The sequence below is a fragment of the Haliotis cracherodii genome, unplaced genomic scaffold (assembly GCF_022045235.1).
Source record: "Haliotis cracherodii isolate W230 unplaced genomic scaffold, xgHalCrac1.p SCAF_13, whole genome shotgun sequence".
NCBI classification, from domain to species: Eukaryota; Metazoa; Mollusca; class Gastropoda; order Lepetellida; family Haliotidae; genus Haliotis; species Haliotis cracherodii.
Window position 1 is genome coordinate 12,483,786 of NW_027266268.1, and position 19,511 is coordinate 12,503,296.

General features: G+C 42.3%; 1 protein-coding gene across 1 annotated transcript in view; it reads left to right on the forward strand.

Annotated features, from left to right (window-relative positions):
* LOC139459630 (dipeptidyl peptidase 2-like) overlaps positions 1 to 16,823 on the forward strand; it is a 105,618-nt gene extending 88,795 nt beyond the window's left edge. Inside the window, exons 4-11 of the mRNA XM_071241212.1 lie at positions 5,464 to 5,599; positions 7,131 to 7,218; positions 9,174 to 9,340; positions 10,714 to 10,896; positions 11,572 to 11,728; positions 12,810 to 12,874; positions 14,294 to 14,364; positions 16,271 to 16,823. Of these exons, the coding sequence (XP_071097313.1) occupies positions 5,464 to 5,599; positions 7,131 to 7,218; positions 9,174 to 9,340; positions 10,714 to 10,896; positions 11,572 to 11,728; positions 12,810 to 12,874; positions 14,294 to 14,364; positions 16,271 to 16,358 (955 nt within the window). The 3' untranslated portion in view covers positions 16,359 to 16,823. The remainder of the gene's footprint in view (positions 1 to 5,463; positions 5,600 to 7,130; positions 7,219 to 9,173; positions 9,341 to 10,713; positions 10,897 to 11,571; positions 11,729 to 12,809; positions 12,875 to 14,293; positions 14,365 to 16,270) is intronic.
* Positions 16,824 to 19,511: the final 2,688 nt, after the last annotated feature.

Genomic DNA, 19,511 nt, shown 5'->3' on the forward strand with positions numbered 1-19,511 from the left:
GAGTGAGGTGATGTAGACTGCCTACATAAGAGAGTGAGGTGATGCAGACTGCCTACATGAGGGAGTGAGGTGATGTAGACTGTCTACATGAGGGAGTGAGGTGATGTAGACTGCCTACATGAGGGAGTGAGGTGATGAAGACTGCCTACATGAGTGAGTGAGGTGATTCAGACTGCCTACATGAGGGAGTGAGGTGATGTAGACTGCCTACATGAGGGAGTGAGGTGATTCAGACTGCCTACATGAGGGAGTGAGGTGATTCAGACTGCCTACATGAGGGAGTGAGGTGATGTAGACTGCCTACATGAGGGAGTGAGGTGATTCAGACTGCCTACATGAGGGAGTGAGGTGATGTAGACTGCCTACATGAGGGAGTGAGGTGATTCAGACTGCCTACATGAGGGAGTGAGGTGATGTAGACTGCCTACATAAGAGAGTGAGGTGATGCAGACTGCCTACATGAGGGAGTGAGGTGATTCAGACTGCCTACATGAGGGAGTGAGGTGATGTAGACTGCCTACATGAGGGAGTGAGGTGATTCAGACTGCCTACATGAGGGAGTGAGGTGATTCAGACTGCCTACATGAGGGAGTGAGGTGATGTAGACTGCCTACATGAGGGAGTGAGGTGATTCAGACTGCCTACATGAGGGAGTGAGGTGATTCAGACTGCCTACATGAGGGAGTGAGGTGATGTAGACTGCCTACATGAGGGAGTGAGGTGATTCAGACTGCCTACATGAGGGAGTGAGGTGATTCAGACTGCCTACATGAGGGAGTGAGGTGATGCAGACTTCCTACATGAGTGAGTGAGGTGATGCAGACTGCCTACATGAGGGAGTGAGGTGATTCAGACTGCCTACATAAGAGAGTGAGGTGATTCAGACTGCCTACATGAGGGAGTGAGGTGATGTAGACTGTCTACATGAGGGAGTGAGGTGATTCAGACTGCCTACATGAGGGAGTGAGGTGATTCAGACTGCCTACATGAGGGAGTGAGGTGATGTAGACTGTCTACATGAGGGAGTGAGGTGATGTAGACTGCCTACATGAGGGAGTGAGGTGATTCAGACTGCCTACATGAGGGAGTGAGGTGATGCTGACTGCCTACATGAGGGAGTGAGGTGATGTAGACTGTCTACATGAGGGAGTGAGGTGATGTAGACTGCCTACATGAGGGAGTGAGGTGATTCAGACTGCCTACATGAGAGAGTGAGGTGATGCTGACTGCCTACACGAGGGAGTGAGGTGATGTAGACTGTCTACATGAGGGAGTGAGGTGATTCAGACTGCCTACATGAGGGAGTGAGGTGATTCAGACTGCCTACATGAGGGAGTGAGGTGATGTAGACTGTCTACATGAGGGAGTGAGGTGATGTAGACTGCCTACATGAGGGAGTGAGGTGATTCAGACTGCCTACATGAGGGAGTGAGGTGATGCTGACTGCCTACATGAGGGAGTGAGGTGATGTAGACTGTCTACATGAGGGAGTGAGGTGATGTAGACTGCCTACATGAGTGAGTGAGGTGATGCAGACTGCCTACATGAGAGAGTGAGGTGATTCAGACTGCCTACATGAGGGAGTGAGGTGATGTAGACTGCCTACATAAGAGAGTGAGGTGATACTGACTGTCTACATGAGTGAGTGAGGTGATGCAGACTGCCAACATGAGTGAGGTGATTCTGACTGTCTACATGAGTGAGTGAGGTGATTCAGACTGCCTACATGAGGGAGTGAGGTGATGCTGACTGCCTACATGAGGGAGTGAGGTGATGTAGACTGTCTACATGAGGGAGTGAGGTGATGTAGACTGCCTACATGAGTGAGTGAGGTGATGCAGACTGCCTACATGAGAGAGTGAGGTGATTCAGACTGCCTACATGAGGGAGTGAGGTGATGTAGACTGCCTACATGAGTGAGTGAGGTGATACTGACTGTCTACATGAGTGAGTGAGGTGATGCAGACTGCCAACATGAGTGAGGTGATTCTGACTGTCTACATGAGTGAGTGAGGTGATGCAGACTGCCTACATGAGGGAGTGAGGTGATTCAGACTGTCTACATGAGAGAGTGAGGTGATGCTGACTGCCTACATGAGGGAGTGAGGTGATGTAGACTGCCTACATGAGGGACTGAGGTGATTCAGACTGCCAACATGAGGGAGTGAGGTGATGCAGACTGTCTACATGAGGGAGTGAGGTGATTCAGACTGCCTACATGAGTGAGTGAGGTGATTCTGACTTCCTACATGAGTGAGTGAGGTGATTCAGACTGCCTACATGAGGGAGTGAGGTGATTCAGACTGCCTACATGAGTGAGTGAGGTGATTCTGACTTCCTACATGAGTGAGTGAGGTGATGCAGACTGCCTACATGAGGGAGTGAGGTGATGCAGACTGCCAACATGAGTGAGGTGATACTGACTGCCAACATGAGTGAGGTGATTCTGACTGTCTACATGAGTGAGTGAGGTGATGCAGACTGCCTACATGAGTGAGTGAGGTGATTCAGACTGTCTACATGAGAGAGTGAGGTGATGCAGACTGTCTACATGAGGGAGTGAGGTGATTCTGACTTCCTACATGAGGGAGTGAGGTGATTCAGACTGCCTACATGAGTGAGTGAGGTGATGTAGACTGTCTACATGAGGGAGTGAGGTGATGCAGACTTCCTACATGAGGGAGTGAGGTGATGCAGACTGCCTACATGAGGGAGTGAGGTGATGCAGACTGCCTACATGAGGGAGTGAGGTGATTCAGACTGTCTACATGAGAGAGTGAGGTGATGCAGACTGTCTACATGAGGGAGTGAGGTGATTCTGACTTCCTACATGAGGGAGTGAGGTGATTCAGACTGCCTACATGAGTGAGTGAGGTGATGTAGACTGTCTACATGAGGGAGTGAGGTGATGCAGACTTCCTACATGAGGGAGTGAGGTGATGCAGACTGCCTACATGAGAGAGTGAGGTGATTCAGACTGCCTACATGAGTGAGTGAGGTGATTCTGACTTCCTACATGAGGGAGTGAGGTGATTCAGACTGCCTACATGAGTGAGTGAGGTGATGTAGACTGTCTACATGAGGGAGTGAGGTGATGCAGACTTCCTACATGAGGGAGTAAGGTGATGCAGACTGCCTACATGAGGGAGTGAGGTGATGCAGACTGCCTACATGAGTGAGGTGATGAAGACTGCCTACATGAGTGAGTGAGGTGATGAAGACTGCCTACATGAGTGAGTGTAAGGTGATGCTGACTGCCTACATGAGTGAGGTGATGCAGACTGCCTACATGAGTGAGGTGATGCAGACTGCCTACATGAGTGAGGTGATGCTGACTGCCTACATGAGTGAGGTGATGCAGACTGCCTACATGAGTGAGGTGATGCAGACTGCCAACATGAGTGAGTGTAAGGTGATGCTGACTGCCTACATGAGTGAGTGTAAGGTGATGCTGACTACCTACATGAGTGAAATGATGCAGACTGCCTACATGAGTGAGTGAGGTGATGCAGACTGCCTACATGAGTGAGTGTAAGGTGATGCTGACTGCCTACATGAGTGAAGTGATGCAGACTGCCTACATGAGTGAGTGTAAGGTGATGCAGACTGCCTACATGAGGGAGTGAGGTGATGCAGACTGCCTACATGAGGGAGTGAGGTGATTCAGACTGTCTACATGAGAGAGTGAGGTGATGCAGACTGTCTACATGAGGGAGTGAGGTGATTCTGACTTCCTACATGAGGGAGTGAGGTGATTCAGACTGCCTACATGAGTGAGTGAGGTGATGTAGACTGTCTACATGAGGGAGTGAGGTGATGCAGACTTCCTACATGAGGGAGTGAGGTGATGCAGACTGCCTACATGAGAGAGTGAGGTGATTCAGACTGCCTACATGAGTGAGTGAGGTGATTCTGACTTCCTACATGAGGGAGTGAGGTGATTCAGACTGCCTACATGAGTGAGTGAGGTGATGTAGACTGTCTACATGAGGGAGTGAGGTGATGCAGACTTCCTACATGAGGGAGTGAGGTGATGCAGACTGCCTACATGAGGGAGTGAGGTGATGCAGACTGCCTACATGAGTGAGGTGATGCAGACTGCCAACATGAGTGAGTGTAAGGTGATGCTGACTGCCTACATGAGTGAGTGTAAGGTGATGCTGACTACCTACATGAGTGAAATGATGCAGACTGCCTACATGAGTGAGTGAGGTGATGCAGACTGCCTACATGAGTGAGTGTAAGGTGATGCTGACTGCCTACATGAGTGAAGTGATGCAGACTGCCTACATGAGTGAGTGTAAGGTGATGCAGACTGCCTACATGAGGGAGTGAGGTGATGCAGACTGCCTACATGAGGGAGTGAGGTGATTCAGACTGTCTACATGAGAGAGTGAGGTGATGCAGACTGTCTACATGAGGGAGTGAGGTGATTCTGACTTCCTACATGAGGGAGTGAGGTGATTCAGACTGCCTACATGAGTGAGTGAGGTGATGTAGACTGTCTACATGAGGGAGTGAGGTGATGCAGACTTCCTACATGAGGGAGTGAGGTGATGCAGACTGCCTACATGAGAGAGTGAGGTGATTCAGACTGCCTACATGAGTGAGTGAGGTGATTCTGACTTCCTACATGAGGGAGTGAGGTGATTCAGACTGCCTACATGAGTGAGTGAGGTGATGTAGACTGTCTACATGAGGGAGTGAGGTGATGCAGACTTCCTACATGAGGGAGTGAGGTGATGCAGACTGCCTACATGAGGGAGTGAGGTGATGCAGACTGCCTACATGAGTGAGGTGATGAAGACTGCCTACATGAGGGAGTGAGGTGATGAAGACTGCCTACATGAGTGAGTGTAAGGTGATGCTGACTGCCTACATGAGTGAGGTGATGCAGACTGCCTACATGAGTGAGGTGATGCAGACTGCCAACATGAGTGAGTGTAAGGTGATTCTGACTGCCTACATGAGTGAGTGTAAGGTGATGCTGACTACCTACATGAGTGAAATGATGCAGACTGCCAACATGAGTGAGTGAGGTGATGCAGACTGCCTACATGAGTGAGTGTAAGGTGATGCTGACTGCCTACATGAGTGAAGTGATGCAGACTGCCTACATGAGTGAGTGTAAGGTGATGCTGACTGCCTACATGAGAGAGTGAGGTGATACTGACTGCCTACATGAGTGAGGTGATGCAGACTGCCTACATGAGTGAGTGTAAGGTGATGCAGACTGCCTACATGAGTGAGGTGATGCTGACTGCCTACATGAGTGAGTGTAAGGTGATGCTGACTGCCTACATGAGTGAGTGTAAGGTGATGCAGACTGCCTACATGAGTGAGGTGATGCAGACTGCCTACATGAGTGAGGTGATGCAGACTGCCAACATGAGTGAGCGAGGTCATGCAGACTGCCTACATGAGTGAGCGAGGTGTATGCAGGTTATGTGATTCTTGTTGTAGTTATGGTGGAATGCTGACTGCCTACATGAGGTTCAAGTATCCAAACATCATCGATGGCGGCATCGCAGCCAGTGCCCCGATCTACATGCTGGACTCCTCCTATCCCAGAGATTTTTTCTTCCCCATTGTGTCAAATGTACGTACAACTTTTGTGAAACACTTTTGTCTGTGTCAGACTCACATACCACTACTCACCTGTAACAGACTAAATACAAAAATATAATTTTGCCTCAAGTTTTACACACACCAAATAATTGTTCAACAGATATGCTGGATGTCATGAAAAATAATTTGAAAATAAAGAAAAATGTTCGGCTTCTGTTAAAAGAAAAACATATTTCTGCTTCTAACATTAACAGCTCCTTCCCCACTTATAACAAGTGTGAAGTTGACAGTACCACGATGTCAATGAAATTTTGTTCAAGTGGCCAATGAAAAGACTAACAAGAAGTCGACATCAGCCAATTAGAAAGCAGCTTTCTCGAGCTTTACAGCACTCTTTTCAACCTGGCAACTTCCATTTCAGACTACTAACAATATGTTGACACTGTTCTCGATTAAAATTTTGAAAACTGGACAAACGAACATTCCGGAATGTCTAATATATGGTTCAGATTGTATAGCAGTGCTTCCCACATATACTATGCAACGCCTCCTCCGTTCAAATGTTTCTCCCACGGAAGCGAGAGATAGACAATAATTTTTACGGAATCAGTCGTACAAGCCGTTTCATGAGGTTGCATGATTAGAAAACACATTCCGACTGGCACTAAAATGATCTGGTAAGTAACGCTTTGATTGGTTGGATGAAAGGTCATTCTGACGTGACCCATAATGGGATGTCTTTGTTTATTAATAGCGAAAACTAAGATCTGATTTTAATGAGATTGCCTATTGTGTGTCAAGTTACACTTCCATAACCATTTTCCTTTGCAGGCCATGTGATATTATCTTTGTTGAACACATGTTGACAAAACGCATGTACAACTACAGCAAGTTTACAAAGAAACAATGCCTGTATTCAAGCACAGTCAAAACAAAAAGTTGATATTGACCCTAACACATGCCTGTCTACCACTGACACTGTCCCTTGGTATATAGCCTCTGATTGGCTAGTCCCCTATCACTCATGTCACGTATCCAGGGACTTTCCTGGGTATATCTATTTTGTAATCAAGGGAACTGTCAGTAAATCATGAACAGTAATTTATTTACAGTAATTCATGAGCAGTACTTTATTAACAGTAATTCATGAACAGTTATTTATTCATGAGCAATAATTTATTAACAGTTATTCATGAACAGTAATTCATGAGCAGTACTTTATTAACAGTAATTCATTATTTCAATAACTGGATTGTCTGGTATATACAGGCTGCTGCCATTTAATTATAGTATTGGTTAGTGCTCCATTAAACTGCAGACGTATATGCGCCATGCATGCACACTAAAGAAGAAAATCAACAACTTATACTCTAACCTTTGACTGTACATTTTACCAGTATAGAAGTGTGAATATTAATATTTATAGATTCAATCAGTCCCACGGGACTCACAATGTAAATTATTTGTGTCAATTCTCAATTTGTGTACGTATAGGATGCAATAATTTGAATCCGGTAAAATATTCTGAGCTAGGATGATGACTGGTTGTTTGTGTGTACCAGGATTTCAACCAGGCCATGCAAGGCTGTGAGGACAATGTGAAGAAGGCCTTCAGTCAGCTCAACGACATGGCCGCCCAAGGACAGTCAGGTCAGTGACATTCACAAGCATGGCACTCTAACTGCAAAATATGAAGTAGGTCAGTATTGCAAGGGAGGGAACTCTTTGTGTTGTCATTCATTGTGTCATTATATCATAAAAAGATAAGCAGCAATCCTTTTCATGACATCTTTCTCAAATTTCACCCTGCTGGATTCAAACCCACAATCATAGGATCCGGGCTCACCTAAGGGAGACAATTGTGCACAGTGAATAGTGAATAGCCTTTCCATCCGGGACTAGAACCCACTAACAGCAGATCCTGGTGGCAAAGTGGTTGAAGTTGGCATTGAGTAGTTGCCTCCCTTTGTGATACCAGTATCCATGGACAGTAGGAAGTTTTGAATTCCAGGTTCACTTTGATGATGATATTGGTCTGAGAGCACCCACACTTGTATCTGATTGTCAGCTACCACTTTGGGCTTTACATCGACATGAAGCTGACATGCTGTGACAGTGCTATTGCTAAAAGCAGCATTAAACCAAACCACAGGTTGACAGTGTGAGCATCAATCAGAGTTCAATATCACAAAATCAGCCAGCATTCATCACCACTCACCTCTTTCCATCAACAGCCAAAAGACTATCAATCGATATTATTTGCGAAAACCTGACAAACCAGTCAGAATGCGCATATGACTTTAAGTACTTTGTCAAAGAATCCTTAGCCCTTGAAATTCCTCGACTCTTAAGTACAGCTTGTTTCACTAGAGTATAAACAAGTGGTTGCAAGTAGCATCTGTGTGATATTTAGAAAATAGCCCTGAAGACTTTCCCACTCTAAGTTTGTGTGAAGACTTTACCAAGTTGATTACATGCAGCGTTCACTTGACGATCACAGGTTCGATTTCCGACATGGGGACAAATGTGTGAAGCATATTCAGAAAAAATGGAAAGTCATTGGCTATGTGCTTTGGCTTTCATAACTTCGGGATTAAAAAGTAAATTGTAAGGATTATTCCTACTTACCGCATCGATTTTGATGACAATGAAATGCTCTCATAAAGTTTTGTCATTCTGAGAATGTACAGTACAAATATTTTCCTGTTTTAGAACGCCATGTCTATATTATGACACAATGATATTATATGTTGTATTAATGTCTTATGTTGGCAATGTTGTCTTGTTTTTTCAACATAACATAAGTAAGTACACAGTAAGTTTTTTTCAATATGCTTCAACATTGGGAAAGGGTCAGATATTGCATGCTTGTGACAGTTGTCCTTCTGTCTGGGGGATGGGGGGGTGAAGTTAAAGGCAGGTAGCCCAGTGCACGGAAGCTATGCCTGCTTTTTTTAAATTAATGATTTAACTCTGAATTTTTACTGCCATAACCAAAAATGACATTTGCATAGAAGTTTTAAATTTTAAACATGCTGTTTGAAGACATACATTTTCCAGCATTTTTATGTTTTTATTTTTAAAAGCGTCACATTTGCTACATACCCCAAAATACTGACTGACTGACTGACTTTTGCTATTGACTTACTACATTTCTTGGGTCCAAATCATTGACTTATATATAGTTTTTTGTGTCAAATTCACTGTTGTTATTGGACCTCTCCCTTTTAAAAATATTGGATCTGCCCTTGATCACCTGCTCCTGGAAAGAATTGTAAAACTTGTGAGAGGCATATACAAATTTAGAAATTAAATTTTTTTAAATCGAAAGGAAGTACAGGTTAGAATTTGTTCCAAGCAAACTATGCTTGTCCTTGATGGATCAGGCAGTCAATCTCCGTGACATTTGTTTAAACGGTGATGAGATAATGACATGGATCATTGCTCATAATATCAATCACTGTATTGTCTGGTCCAGACTCAATTATTTACAGACCATCGTTATATAGCTGGAATTTTGCTGAATGTGACAACACAAGAACAAAGCTGAAAAACAAAACTGTAAAATAACTTAAACCCTCCCTAATCACAATCTGTTTCTCCAGGCCTGAGTGAGATCTCTCGCATGTTCAACCTGTGCAAGCCTCTGGCAGACACCAAGGCGTTCCAGCATCTCCTGGGGTGGGTGAGGAACGCCTTCACCTTCATGGCTATGCTGGACTACCCTTACAAGGCATCATTCGAGGCTCAGCTCCCAGCCAATCCTGTCAAGGTAAGGGGCCGGACAACTTGATTTCTGGGAGTGGAGGGGGATGTGACTTTTAATAGCAAAACAATTTCCAAATAGTACTCTAAAAAAATTGTTATATATTCCCAGGATTTACCCCCAAAATAAAATTGTTTAATGGCATGCTATATATTCTGAAAATTAATGTGTTGTTGGTCAAAAAATACTTTTGGCTTCACCTTTCCAGACTTGTATGTTTTGAAGCGTTGACTGAAACCGGCTCCACACTCCCGCCATCTCTCCATGACATACAGTTACGAAGCTGAACTTGAAAACCCTTCAATATTTCTTCCTGTAACATTATATATCAACATCCGGCATGTGCAGATAAATTATGTTTTCACAGCTTCGAAACACACAATATTTTTCTGTGAAAGGAGTAGTGAAAGAATTAAATCTTTTCACAGAACAGTTTTTTTCAAAATAATCCCAGACCTTTGTGAATATGATAAAGTTGGTCCTTTAGTCTGTCTTACAGTCCCTGAACCATGTTATTTTCCATTTCGCCCAGCACTTTATGTAATGCTATAGCTCTAAATGAAGCAAGTCAAGATTTCTCAGGCTCCCATCTCACAGAGGCACCTTTTCATTGTAAATAGAGTTATTTCTTCAAAAATTCAAAAATATATATTTTCAGAGACCAACGAACGCTTTAACCACTACACTACCCCTTGCCAGTGAGAAAATACTATAGGGTGATAGGGAAATACAAATATGTAAGGTATAAATCCATACACTTTCTCTCTTTGTCAGCTCACATGAAATAAATTGAAATTGAAAATGAAATACCTATAATTATAATTAAAAAACTTCAATTTAAATAGTGCCTTAAAATATGATAAAATTAGTTTTTTTATTTATTTTCCACCTGTTGTTGTTAATGTTCATCTGCTGCTTATCACAACATGTCATGCATATATACCTCTCATTGAAAAAGGCAACTACCGGTATTCTTGTCGTAAGAGGCGACTAACGGGATCGGATGGTCAGACTCACTGACTCGGTTGATGCATGTCATCGTATCCCAATTGTGTGGATCGATGCTCATGATATCAATGACTGGATTGTCTGGTCCAGACTCGATTATTTACAGACTGCCATCATATAGATGGAACATTGCTGAGTGCGGCGTTAAACAACAAATATACAAACAAACTTGGTTGTAGTCACTCCAGCTTGGTAATGGTGTGAGAATCCACATCTAAACATAAACCAGAAGTTGTAATCTATAAAGATACAAGTTTTCTTAATTTCAATGCCTGCATCCATGCATGTTGACGACGAAACTCCATACAACAAATTGGCCTGGCCGAAGTCACTAAATGCGTACAAACACTGATGTTTCTCTCTCCATCCAGGCAGGCTGTGTGGCTATCAGCTCTGCCAGCAACGTGGTGACAGGGCTAGCTGCAGCAGCGGGTATCTTCTACAACGGCACAGCAGGTACACTTAAGTGTTACGACATTGACGCAGAGTTTATCGAGTGTGCTGACCCTACAGGCTGTGGCACCGGCAACAATGCCCTAGCATGGGACTACCAGGTAATGAGAACGGAGGCTCTCTCATTTGTCTTTAAAATGTGTTCTGTGAAAAAGAACTGTTTAGATTCTACTCTGAAACCTTTGGACCAATAAAGCCCAACTTAAATTTGCTAGGGAGGGAGTGGGGGATGAGATTGGTCCTAGAACCATATCATATCTTGTTGTACCGCCCCCTATTTTATATGCCGTATTCGACGTAATAAACGCCCACGGCGATATTTGCTAATATATTGGCTAGTGAACAATCCCAATTAGCACCGCTTCCAATCATAAATGTACACAAAACTTATTTATTTATGTATAATATGCACTCGTGTTTTATATGCACCCTTAATTATGGGCAATTAAATTCTGGAAAAATATGTCTGTTGTGTATAATACACACAGACTTTTCTTTTGTATCATATCAGGCTGTCAGCATAAACCACAAAATTTACGATCTTTCAACACTGTTTTTTTTCACCAAACATTTTTCTAATAAGAGCCCCCTATTTCTAATTTTGAGAGTACCCTGGGCGCTTATTACGTCGTATACGGTAACAATTGTACATGACCAGTCCCTAACTCCCCATCTTTCACTGTGCCATTTTTTCATGACTGCTCTTAATCCCACTATCCCCAATCCCACCTTCCCTGTAATAGATGACCAGTCCCTCATCAGTATTTCCTCTTTAGGCTTGTACAGAGATCAAGCTCCCCGCTGGCAGCAACAACATGACGGACATGTTCCCAGTGTTGCCCTTCACCACCGACATGAGGAATCAGTACTGCCAGAAAACATGGGGCGTCACGCCACGAGATCAGTGGTCCTTTGTACAGTTCTTCGGCCAAAGTAAGTCTCAATTAGTATTCCTGATGGACATAATTCTATGTATTGGGGGATCCAGGTGTCAAAGGGGTCGCAATTCTCTTTGCAGAGTTATGTTCCTTAGCCATGCCAGGATCTGGTGCTGTGGGTTGGAATCCCAGATTTAGCCCAGAATGATTTAACAGGTGACCCTGTCGCTGGGGAGAGTTGCATCCCTCATCCTGATGTCATGATCATGGGTTCGAATCCAACATTCCCCTGTTTATTATTCGTGGTTTGTCGGCACCATATGGGTTTCAACAAAGGATACACATCATGGTAACTGTGTCACTTTGGGTTTCCCTGCCACATTAAGGTGTCACTGAAATGCTAATTATAGAAGTTTGGAGCTCATCCTGTGGTGAGTTAATGAATATGTATATCCTTACTTGGGCACCATGGAGTCCGTTAGATCTTTTCCTCTGATATGATGTCTCGGTGAAAATCTCACAAACCCTTCATTGGAGGTTCTGTCGGGTGAACCCTGAGCGAATACGAATTTATATGAAGGATACAAGAAATCTTTTGGGTGAGTGAGCACGGACTGCTTCACCCATTTTAGCAATACCCCAGCAATTTCATGTCTAGGAACACCAAGAATGTGCTTCACTGAAGCACCCATTTTGGGAATCGAACATGGTCCTTGAGCATCAAGAGCTTTAACCCTCAGGCTACCCCACTGCCCCACCCATTTGGTTCTAGATGCTCTGACACTCAGAAGTATCCACAACCCATAAAGCACAGCCTTAATTACTTTCATTTGGAACTGCCCATTAGCTAGGTTTGTTTATGCTTATATCTTGTTCGTACTAAGAAATAAAAAGCCATTGATTGCCTGATGATAAAGTTAACCTGACATGACCTTCTATGGAGGGTTTGTTAGGCCTTTACAAAGAGAGTAAGTAAAAGTTAGTAAAACACACAATTTAATTAATATTTTACCATCCAAAATCATCTTGGTGATCACAGGTCGTGAAAAAGTATCTGCATGGAGGGTTCCGTCAACACAATGCCATATTGAAAAAAATATTCATAGGATCAGTGCAACCTTAATGTATTCTTGCAGATATCAAGAGTACCAGTAACCTTGTCTTCTCCAACGGTAACCTTGACCCATGGAGTGGAGCTGGGGTAGATATATTTTACATGTGTTTAAAATTTAAAACTGATGTCATAAAGTAGCAGAAGAATTTGTCATGTGTATTATATATCTTTGATAAGCAAGATAAACATTATGGTAATTCTTGTCAAAGTTAAAATCGGTCACGATGGCAACCAATTCTCAATAAGAGGAGACAATATGGAAATGCATAATATCTATTGACATTGAAAATACAAAACTGTTCTGAACAGCAGTGAGACAGACATGATGACATGTTTTGCTTATTTCATGTTTTTCTTTATTTATAATGTCTCCCAATGACAGCCATGCTCAATTATTCAGTGTGTCTTATCTCCCTTCTGTTATGAGAAATACCAGGGATTTACCGAGGATTCTAAACTAAGTGCCTTTGTCAGTCAAACAGGGGAAACAGTTGTTCAAAATGTTGTCACCTGCAAGCTTAAAATAAACCAATCAAAATGCCTCTCCTGTACATAAGTTTGATAATGACAGATTTTCAAAATTGCAACCTCATTCAGATGCCCTCAATGTGAATAAATGAATCAAAAGACTGTCATAAGAGATTTTTTTCGGAAAAAGATATGTTCCTTTATGCTATGGCAAGGGGATGGAAGACGCTCTGTTTGTATCAATCTCATTAAAATCAGATCTTAGTTCTCGCTATCGCTAAACAAAGACTTCCCATTACGGGTCACGTCAGAACGACCTTTCATCTGACCAATCAGAGCATCGCTTACCAAATCATGAAAGTGACAGTCGGAATGTGTTTTCTGATCACATTAACACATGTTTGTCTGAATGACAGTTACGGCCCCTATGACTGATTTCGTCAAAATTGTCGTCTATCTCTCATTTCCTTGGGATAAACATTTGAATGGAGGAGGCATTGCACAGTACGTGGTAAGCACTGCCATACAATCGCAACCTTATATTAGACAAATGTTCTTTTGTTTAGTTTTCAAAGTTTTAATCGAGAACTGTGTCAACATATTTTTCAAGCGTAGTCTGAAATGGCAGTTGCCAGGTTGAAATGAGTGCCGTAAAGCTTGTGAAAGCTGCTTTTTTTTATTGGCTGATGTCGACTTCTTATTAGTCGTTTCAGTGGTCGGTCAAAGTTCGCAAAACGTCGTTCTGGCGTCATCCGTAATGGGATATCCTCAGATCTTTGTTTAGCGGCAGTGAGAACATAGATCTGATTTTAATGAGATTGTGTTTGTATTTGCAATGCAAAATTTGAGTACTTGTGATATGGTTGCTTCTTTAAATCATGAAGAAACAGTGCAATTTGGTTGTTTTATTCAAAATTCCCTCAAATAGAAGCTGAGATGGCAAATGGTTCCAGGGTACTGGTCTTTATAGAAGGGTGGTGTAATATTCTGGATAATGGTGGATGAATGACAGCCTGACATTGGTTGATGTGTTGCTAGGTAACGAAGGATGTGTCCAGTACAGTGAGAGCAGTGTGGGTGCAGGGTGGAGCTCACCATCTTGACCTCAGGTCAGTGTCACAAACATCTTCACGTTCCCAAATGTCACAAATGATGAACACAATATCTTGTTTGTTTCTGCAGAACCTATACAGTTGACAAATTTGGGTAATTGAATAATCCCTGCAAAAAGATCAATAATTATGAGAAGGAAAGTCAATAGAGGTTATCACGCGAGTGTGTTTGGGGATGGTAAATATCCTGCATTAGGAATAAACATTGTATTGAGCGAGCCTTGGCGAGCTAAATACATAGTGTTTATTCCTAATACAGGATATTTACCATCCCCAAACACACAAGCGTGATAACCTCTTTATCATATAATGTCATTCTTTAATTCTGTGCTTCAAAATCGCTTTCCCTCTCTTACAAACATTACCAAAACATTGCGAGTTTTCCTGGAATGCGTGCATTAATATTTATTGCGTCACCATGTAAGTGATGTGTCAGTCGGACAGTGACAGTAGCCAATATAGTTCCAACTGAAATCTCTTTCTTATACAGTGGCGAAGCAACATATACGCAAAACAACAGTTGTTTTTAATTGCCTTTCGCAGCAATCCATGAGTCTGTCTGCTGGAGTAACTGCCCTTTGTCAAAGGGAAGCTACTCTAACCCTAGTCTATGAGACGTCACGGTCAGACGTTGTTGACAGTCGGTCTGTCCTGTCATAACGTTAAGAAATGTAGTCAGATGTATATACACACAGCGACAAAACGAAACAAGGTAACAATTCAAACATATTTCGGCCAAATCCAACTATTTTAATTTGTGGAGAAAGGTTCAAGCCGCAGAGGTCTACAAGCTCAGATATGGCTACTGATCCCGCTTGGCTAGGCCTCGTGCCCTTGTAAAATTGTGTCGAAATTTATATCTCCAAAGTTACCCAAACTTATAAAATGCCTTAGCTACTTCACAGTAAGACACTGATTTTCAGTATATTAGACTGTTCTTTTAATAATGAGAGCAATTATCTCTGTTAGTTTATCCAGATTCCCGATGGTTAAATCTGACTCGATTGCCGAATGACGAGGGCGACGCCATGTTTGTTTATAAACAGTGAAAGTAGTCCCAACTTGACCTTTGATATTTGCATCTCTATCCGCATATGACCCCAACGGATATCGTTGTAATCCGTTGGCTTTATCCTGCCGAGAAACCTACCCATTATATGATAAATGAAAATATCAGCTGTTTCTTAAATTACGATGTATCATTGTGATCTCAATAATCGCCCTACTCACAGACTTGGGGAAAAAACTTTGTGATTTGTGACTCACCTGGCTGATAATCAAGTGAGTTATATGATGGCCTAGTTATCAGCACACACTATAACCCATCTGACCCTATTGGTAAAAGCAAGATCAGTGTCTGTATGGCCATTGTAGCCAAACACTGTTGTATATCTGCAGGCACTGGAACCCATCTGACTGTTGGTGTGTGCAGGATTAGTGTCTGTATGGCCAATGTAGCCACAAACTATTAAATATCTGCAGGCACTGGAACCCATCTGACTGTCGGTGTGTGCAAGATCATCAGTGTCTGTATGTCCAATGTAGCCAAACCCTGTTGTATATCTGCAGGCACTGGAACCCATCTGACTGTTGGTGTGTGCAGGATTAGTGTCTGTATGGCCAATGTAGCCACAAACTATTAAATATCTGCAGGCACTGGAACCCATCTGACTGTTGGTGTGTGCAAGATCTGTGTCTGTACGTCCAGTGTAGCCAAACACTTGTATATCTGCAGGCACTGGAACTCATCTGACAGTTGGTGACAGCACGATCAGTGTCTGTATGTCCAATGTAGCCAAACACTATTGTATATCTGCAGGCACTGAAACCCATCGGACCGTTGGTGTGTGCAAGATTTGTGTCTGTATGTCCAATGTAGCCAAACACTGTTGTATATCTGCAGGCACTGGAATCCATCTGACCCTATTGGTGTATGGAAGGCCCGGGAATTCGAGAAGTCCAACATAAGACAGTGGGTAAATGCTCCCTAGGCTCATCAACAACAACAGCACTGACATGGACGTCAACATAACCGCTGTACAGCTGTACATTAATAATGACTTAATTTTTTACCATTCTTTATCTATTTGAAATAAAGATCCCAAAAAATCTTAGTTTCTATGTTTGTCTAGATGTATGTTTTTTTATTGAAAAACCAGGTACCTACTGTCATATTGTTATATTATCTATAAAACATAATGAGTAAAACATATCAGTGCAAGATGTGTATATTCGCTTGTCCATTGTTGCTCCATCTTTAGTTATCTAAAAATCTCTATTCTCTTTTGAAACATGCAAGAAATATTGACTTGTGTGATGACTGTTAGTCTTGTGTATCATCATGGAACACATTCCTATCAAGGACTCTAGAAGTCATCTGGTTATTCCAGCATCATGTTTTGTGTGGGTGGGTGTTTTTTTTAAAAAAGACACCATTCGTCCATCCCTGCAAGATGTCGTTTCAAGAGCAGATCTTAAAACAAAATATTTCTTTATTTGGTACGTAGATAGGTCTAGTGATGGACTGGTGCCTTTTGATAGTTTGGGAGTTATAAAAAGATATTATTCGAGTTTTTGACAACAACTTTGATTTATTAGCTGAAAATGGCAGCAATGCTTGTTTCCGGAGTAGATCTTGAAGACCAAACAATATTTCTTCACCAAGCTCAGTACATAGATGGGTCGGTCTAGTTGTGAACTGGTGCCTTTTGATGGTTTGGGACTTTTTATATAAGTATTTTTCGAGTTTCCATGGCAACAAGTTATATTTATTTATTCCCAAGTACCGGTATTTGCGGAGGATATTGAAGATTTTGTCCTCTTGCTTTTCTTCCAAATTCATGTTTAAAAGTATTTTTTTTATCAAGGTGCCATTGTACAAAACTATGTTAGAGCTGTAATAATCGTTATGTTAAGGTATGGGAGTCACCCTAGTGCTCAGAACGATTTCTACAACGGCACCCTGGACATCAGGTTGTTAACCTTGCAGCTTCTGATTATTATCTAAGTTTTTTTAAAGAAGGATGCCACTTTTATAGTCTGATCATGAATTGGTATTGTCTTAAAATAACGTGATCATATGAGATCTAAACTTTATTGTTTAAAGCAATTGTTAGATAAAATCTTTGTTTTTTTCCTGAAATAGTGTATTGTAATATGCATCTTATCATGACAAGGGGGGCATGGGTGGCCCAGTCGTCAAAGGCACTGCAATTGTGGGTTTGAATCCCTGTTCGCCCCAATTATGTTTCTAGGTTTGTGCTTGTGGGTTTCACCGAAGTGGTAAACATCTGAGACATGCATTACTTCATGCTTTCCTCCCACATTAAGCTGACACTCTGTGATATAACTGGAATACTGTTAAAAGCGACGTTAAACCCAATTCACTCACTCACTCACTCACTCACTATCATTACAATAGAATCAGAAAAAAAAATCGCATGAAGACAGTATAATGTCCACCTCTCCTTGTTCCTATCTTTGAGAGGATTCTTGTCTTGAGTCATTGGACATAGAAAGTAAAGAGTTTGAATCCCAGATTTGCTGTGATTATGTTTCGAGGTTTGTCAGCACCATTCCATGCTTGTGAATTTTTGCCAAAGTGGTAAATGTCAAAGATCTACATCACTTCAGGCTCGCTGACTTGGTTGATGCATGTCATCGATCCCAATTGCGTGGATCGATGCTCATGATGTCAATCACTGGATTGTCTGGTCCAGACTTGATAATTTACAGACCGCTGTCATACAGCTGGAATATTGCTGAGTGCGGCGTTAAACAACAAACCAACCAACCACTTCAGGATTTCCTCCCACATCAAGCTGAAATGTTGTCATACTGTTCAAAGCAGGGTTAATCACAACACAGTCACTAAGTAACTCATATGATGTATATCAATACAGCAGTTAATGGCCACACTTATTAAACAGAGTTATTTACAATGGCTCAACCAGGATGGACATGTGCTTCAGAAGGTGGATATATACCTTATCATCTTGAACACATTGTCACTGATGTAGGTAGGTTACATGGAGAAACATTCCTTTTTGATACATTGTTTGTACTAGCTCAGTTTTACTGGTATTATGTAAATAATAAAGTTATGTTTACTGATGATTTTTGTTTATTGTTTCTGTTGGTATTTCAGTCTTACAGTTGTAGTCCTCTAGTTCTTATAATGATCACATAAAGCGAATCCCTTTCTACTAGTCCTTATTATATCTTAACTATTGGGCAGTTTGGACTGTAGGGCTTGTGCCAATTTCTATTGCTATATATTTAAAACCAAAAAAATTATTTTCTTTAATTAGACATTTATTCAAAGATTGAGGGATCGAATTGGTTTTAAACCACCCTAACAACTTAATTCCAAATGCCATATAAATACTTGCACCTTCGTGCTGTTGTTTGCACCACTAGAGACCTTGATGTTCTGCTGCCAGGATTCCCCCTCTTGACTGTCCTAGCAGATAGGCCTGGGTTGCCCCTCCTAACTGTCCTAGTGGATATGCCTGAGTAGGCCCTCTTGACTGATCTAGCAGATAGGCCTGGGTTGCCCCTCCTAACTGTCGTAGGGGATAGGCCTGGATTGCCCCTCTTGACTGTCCTAGCAGATAGGCCTGGATTGCCCCTCCTAACTGTCGTAGGGGATAGGCCTGGATTGCCCCTCTTGACTGTCCTAGCAGATAGGCCTGGGTTGCCCCTCTTGACTGTCCCAGCAGATAGGCCTGGGTGGTACTGGCTGTGGGAGTTGCTGTCTGGAACCTGTGTCCAAGATGTGAGGGTGTTGTCAGAACATGTGGGCAACAAATACGGAAACAGTGTCCGGCAGGGTTGGTCAGTGAATATCATCCGATATTTCCATAATTATGGTTTTGAGGTTATACCGTGTACAGGATTCAAGCATTCTGTCCTTTTCACATGGTATGGTGAAATGTGATCAGAACGTATAAGCTAACCAGCAAATGTTGGAAGACCATGAAATAAAAATGGTAGTCTAATCAGTGTCAATCAGGATTCTGGCATGCCAAAGGGATGCAACTCTGCATATCAAATTGCCCATCTTGGATGACTGGATACAGTACCCTCTTATTCAAAGAAACAAGATAAGGGTGCTGGAGCAGATGATTATGGTTTTTCATACA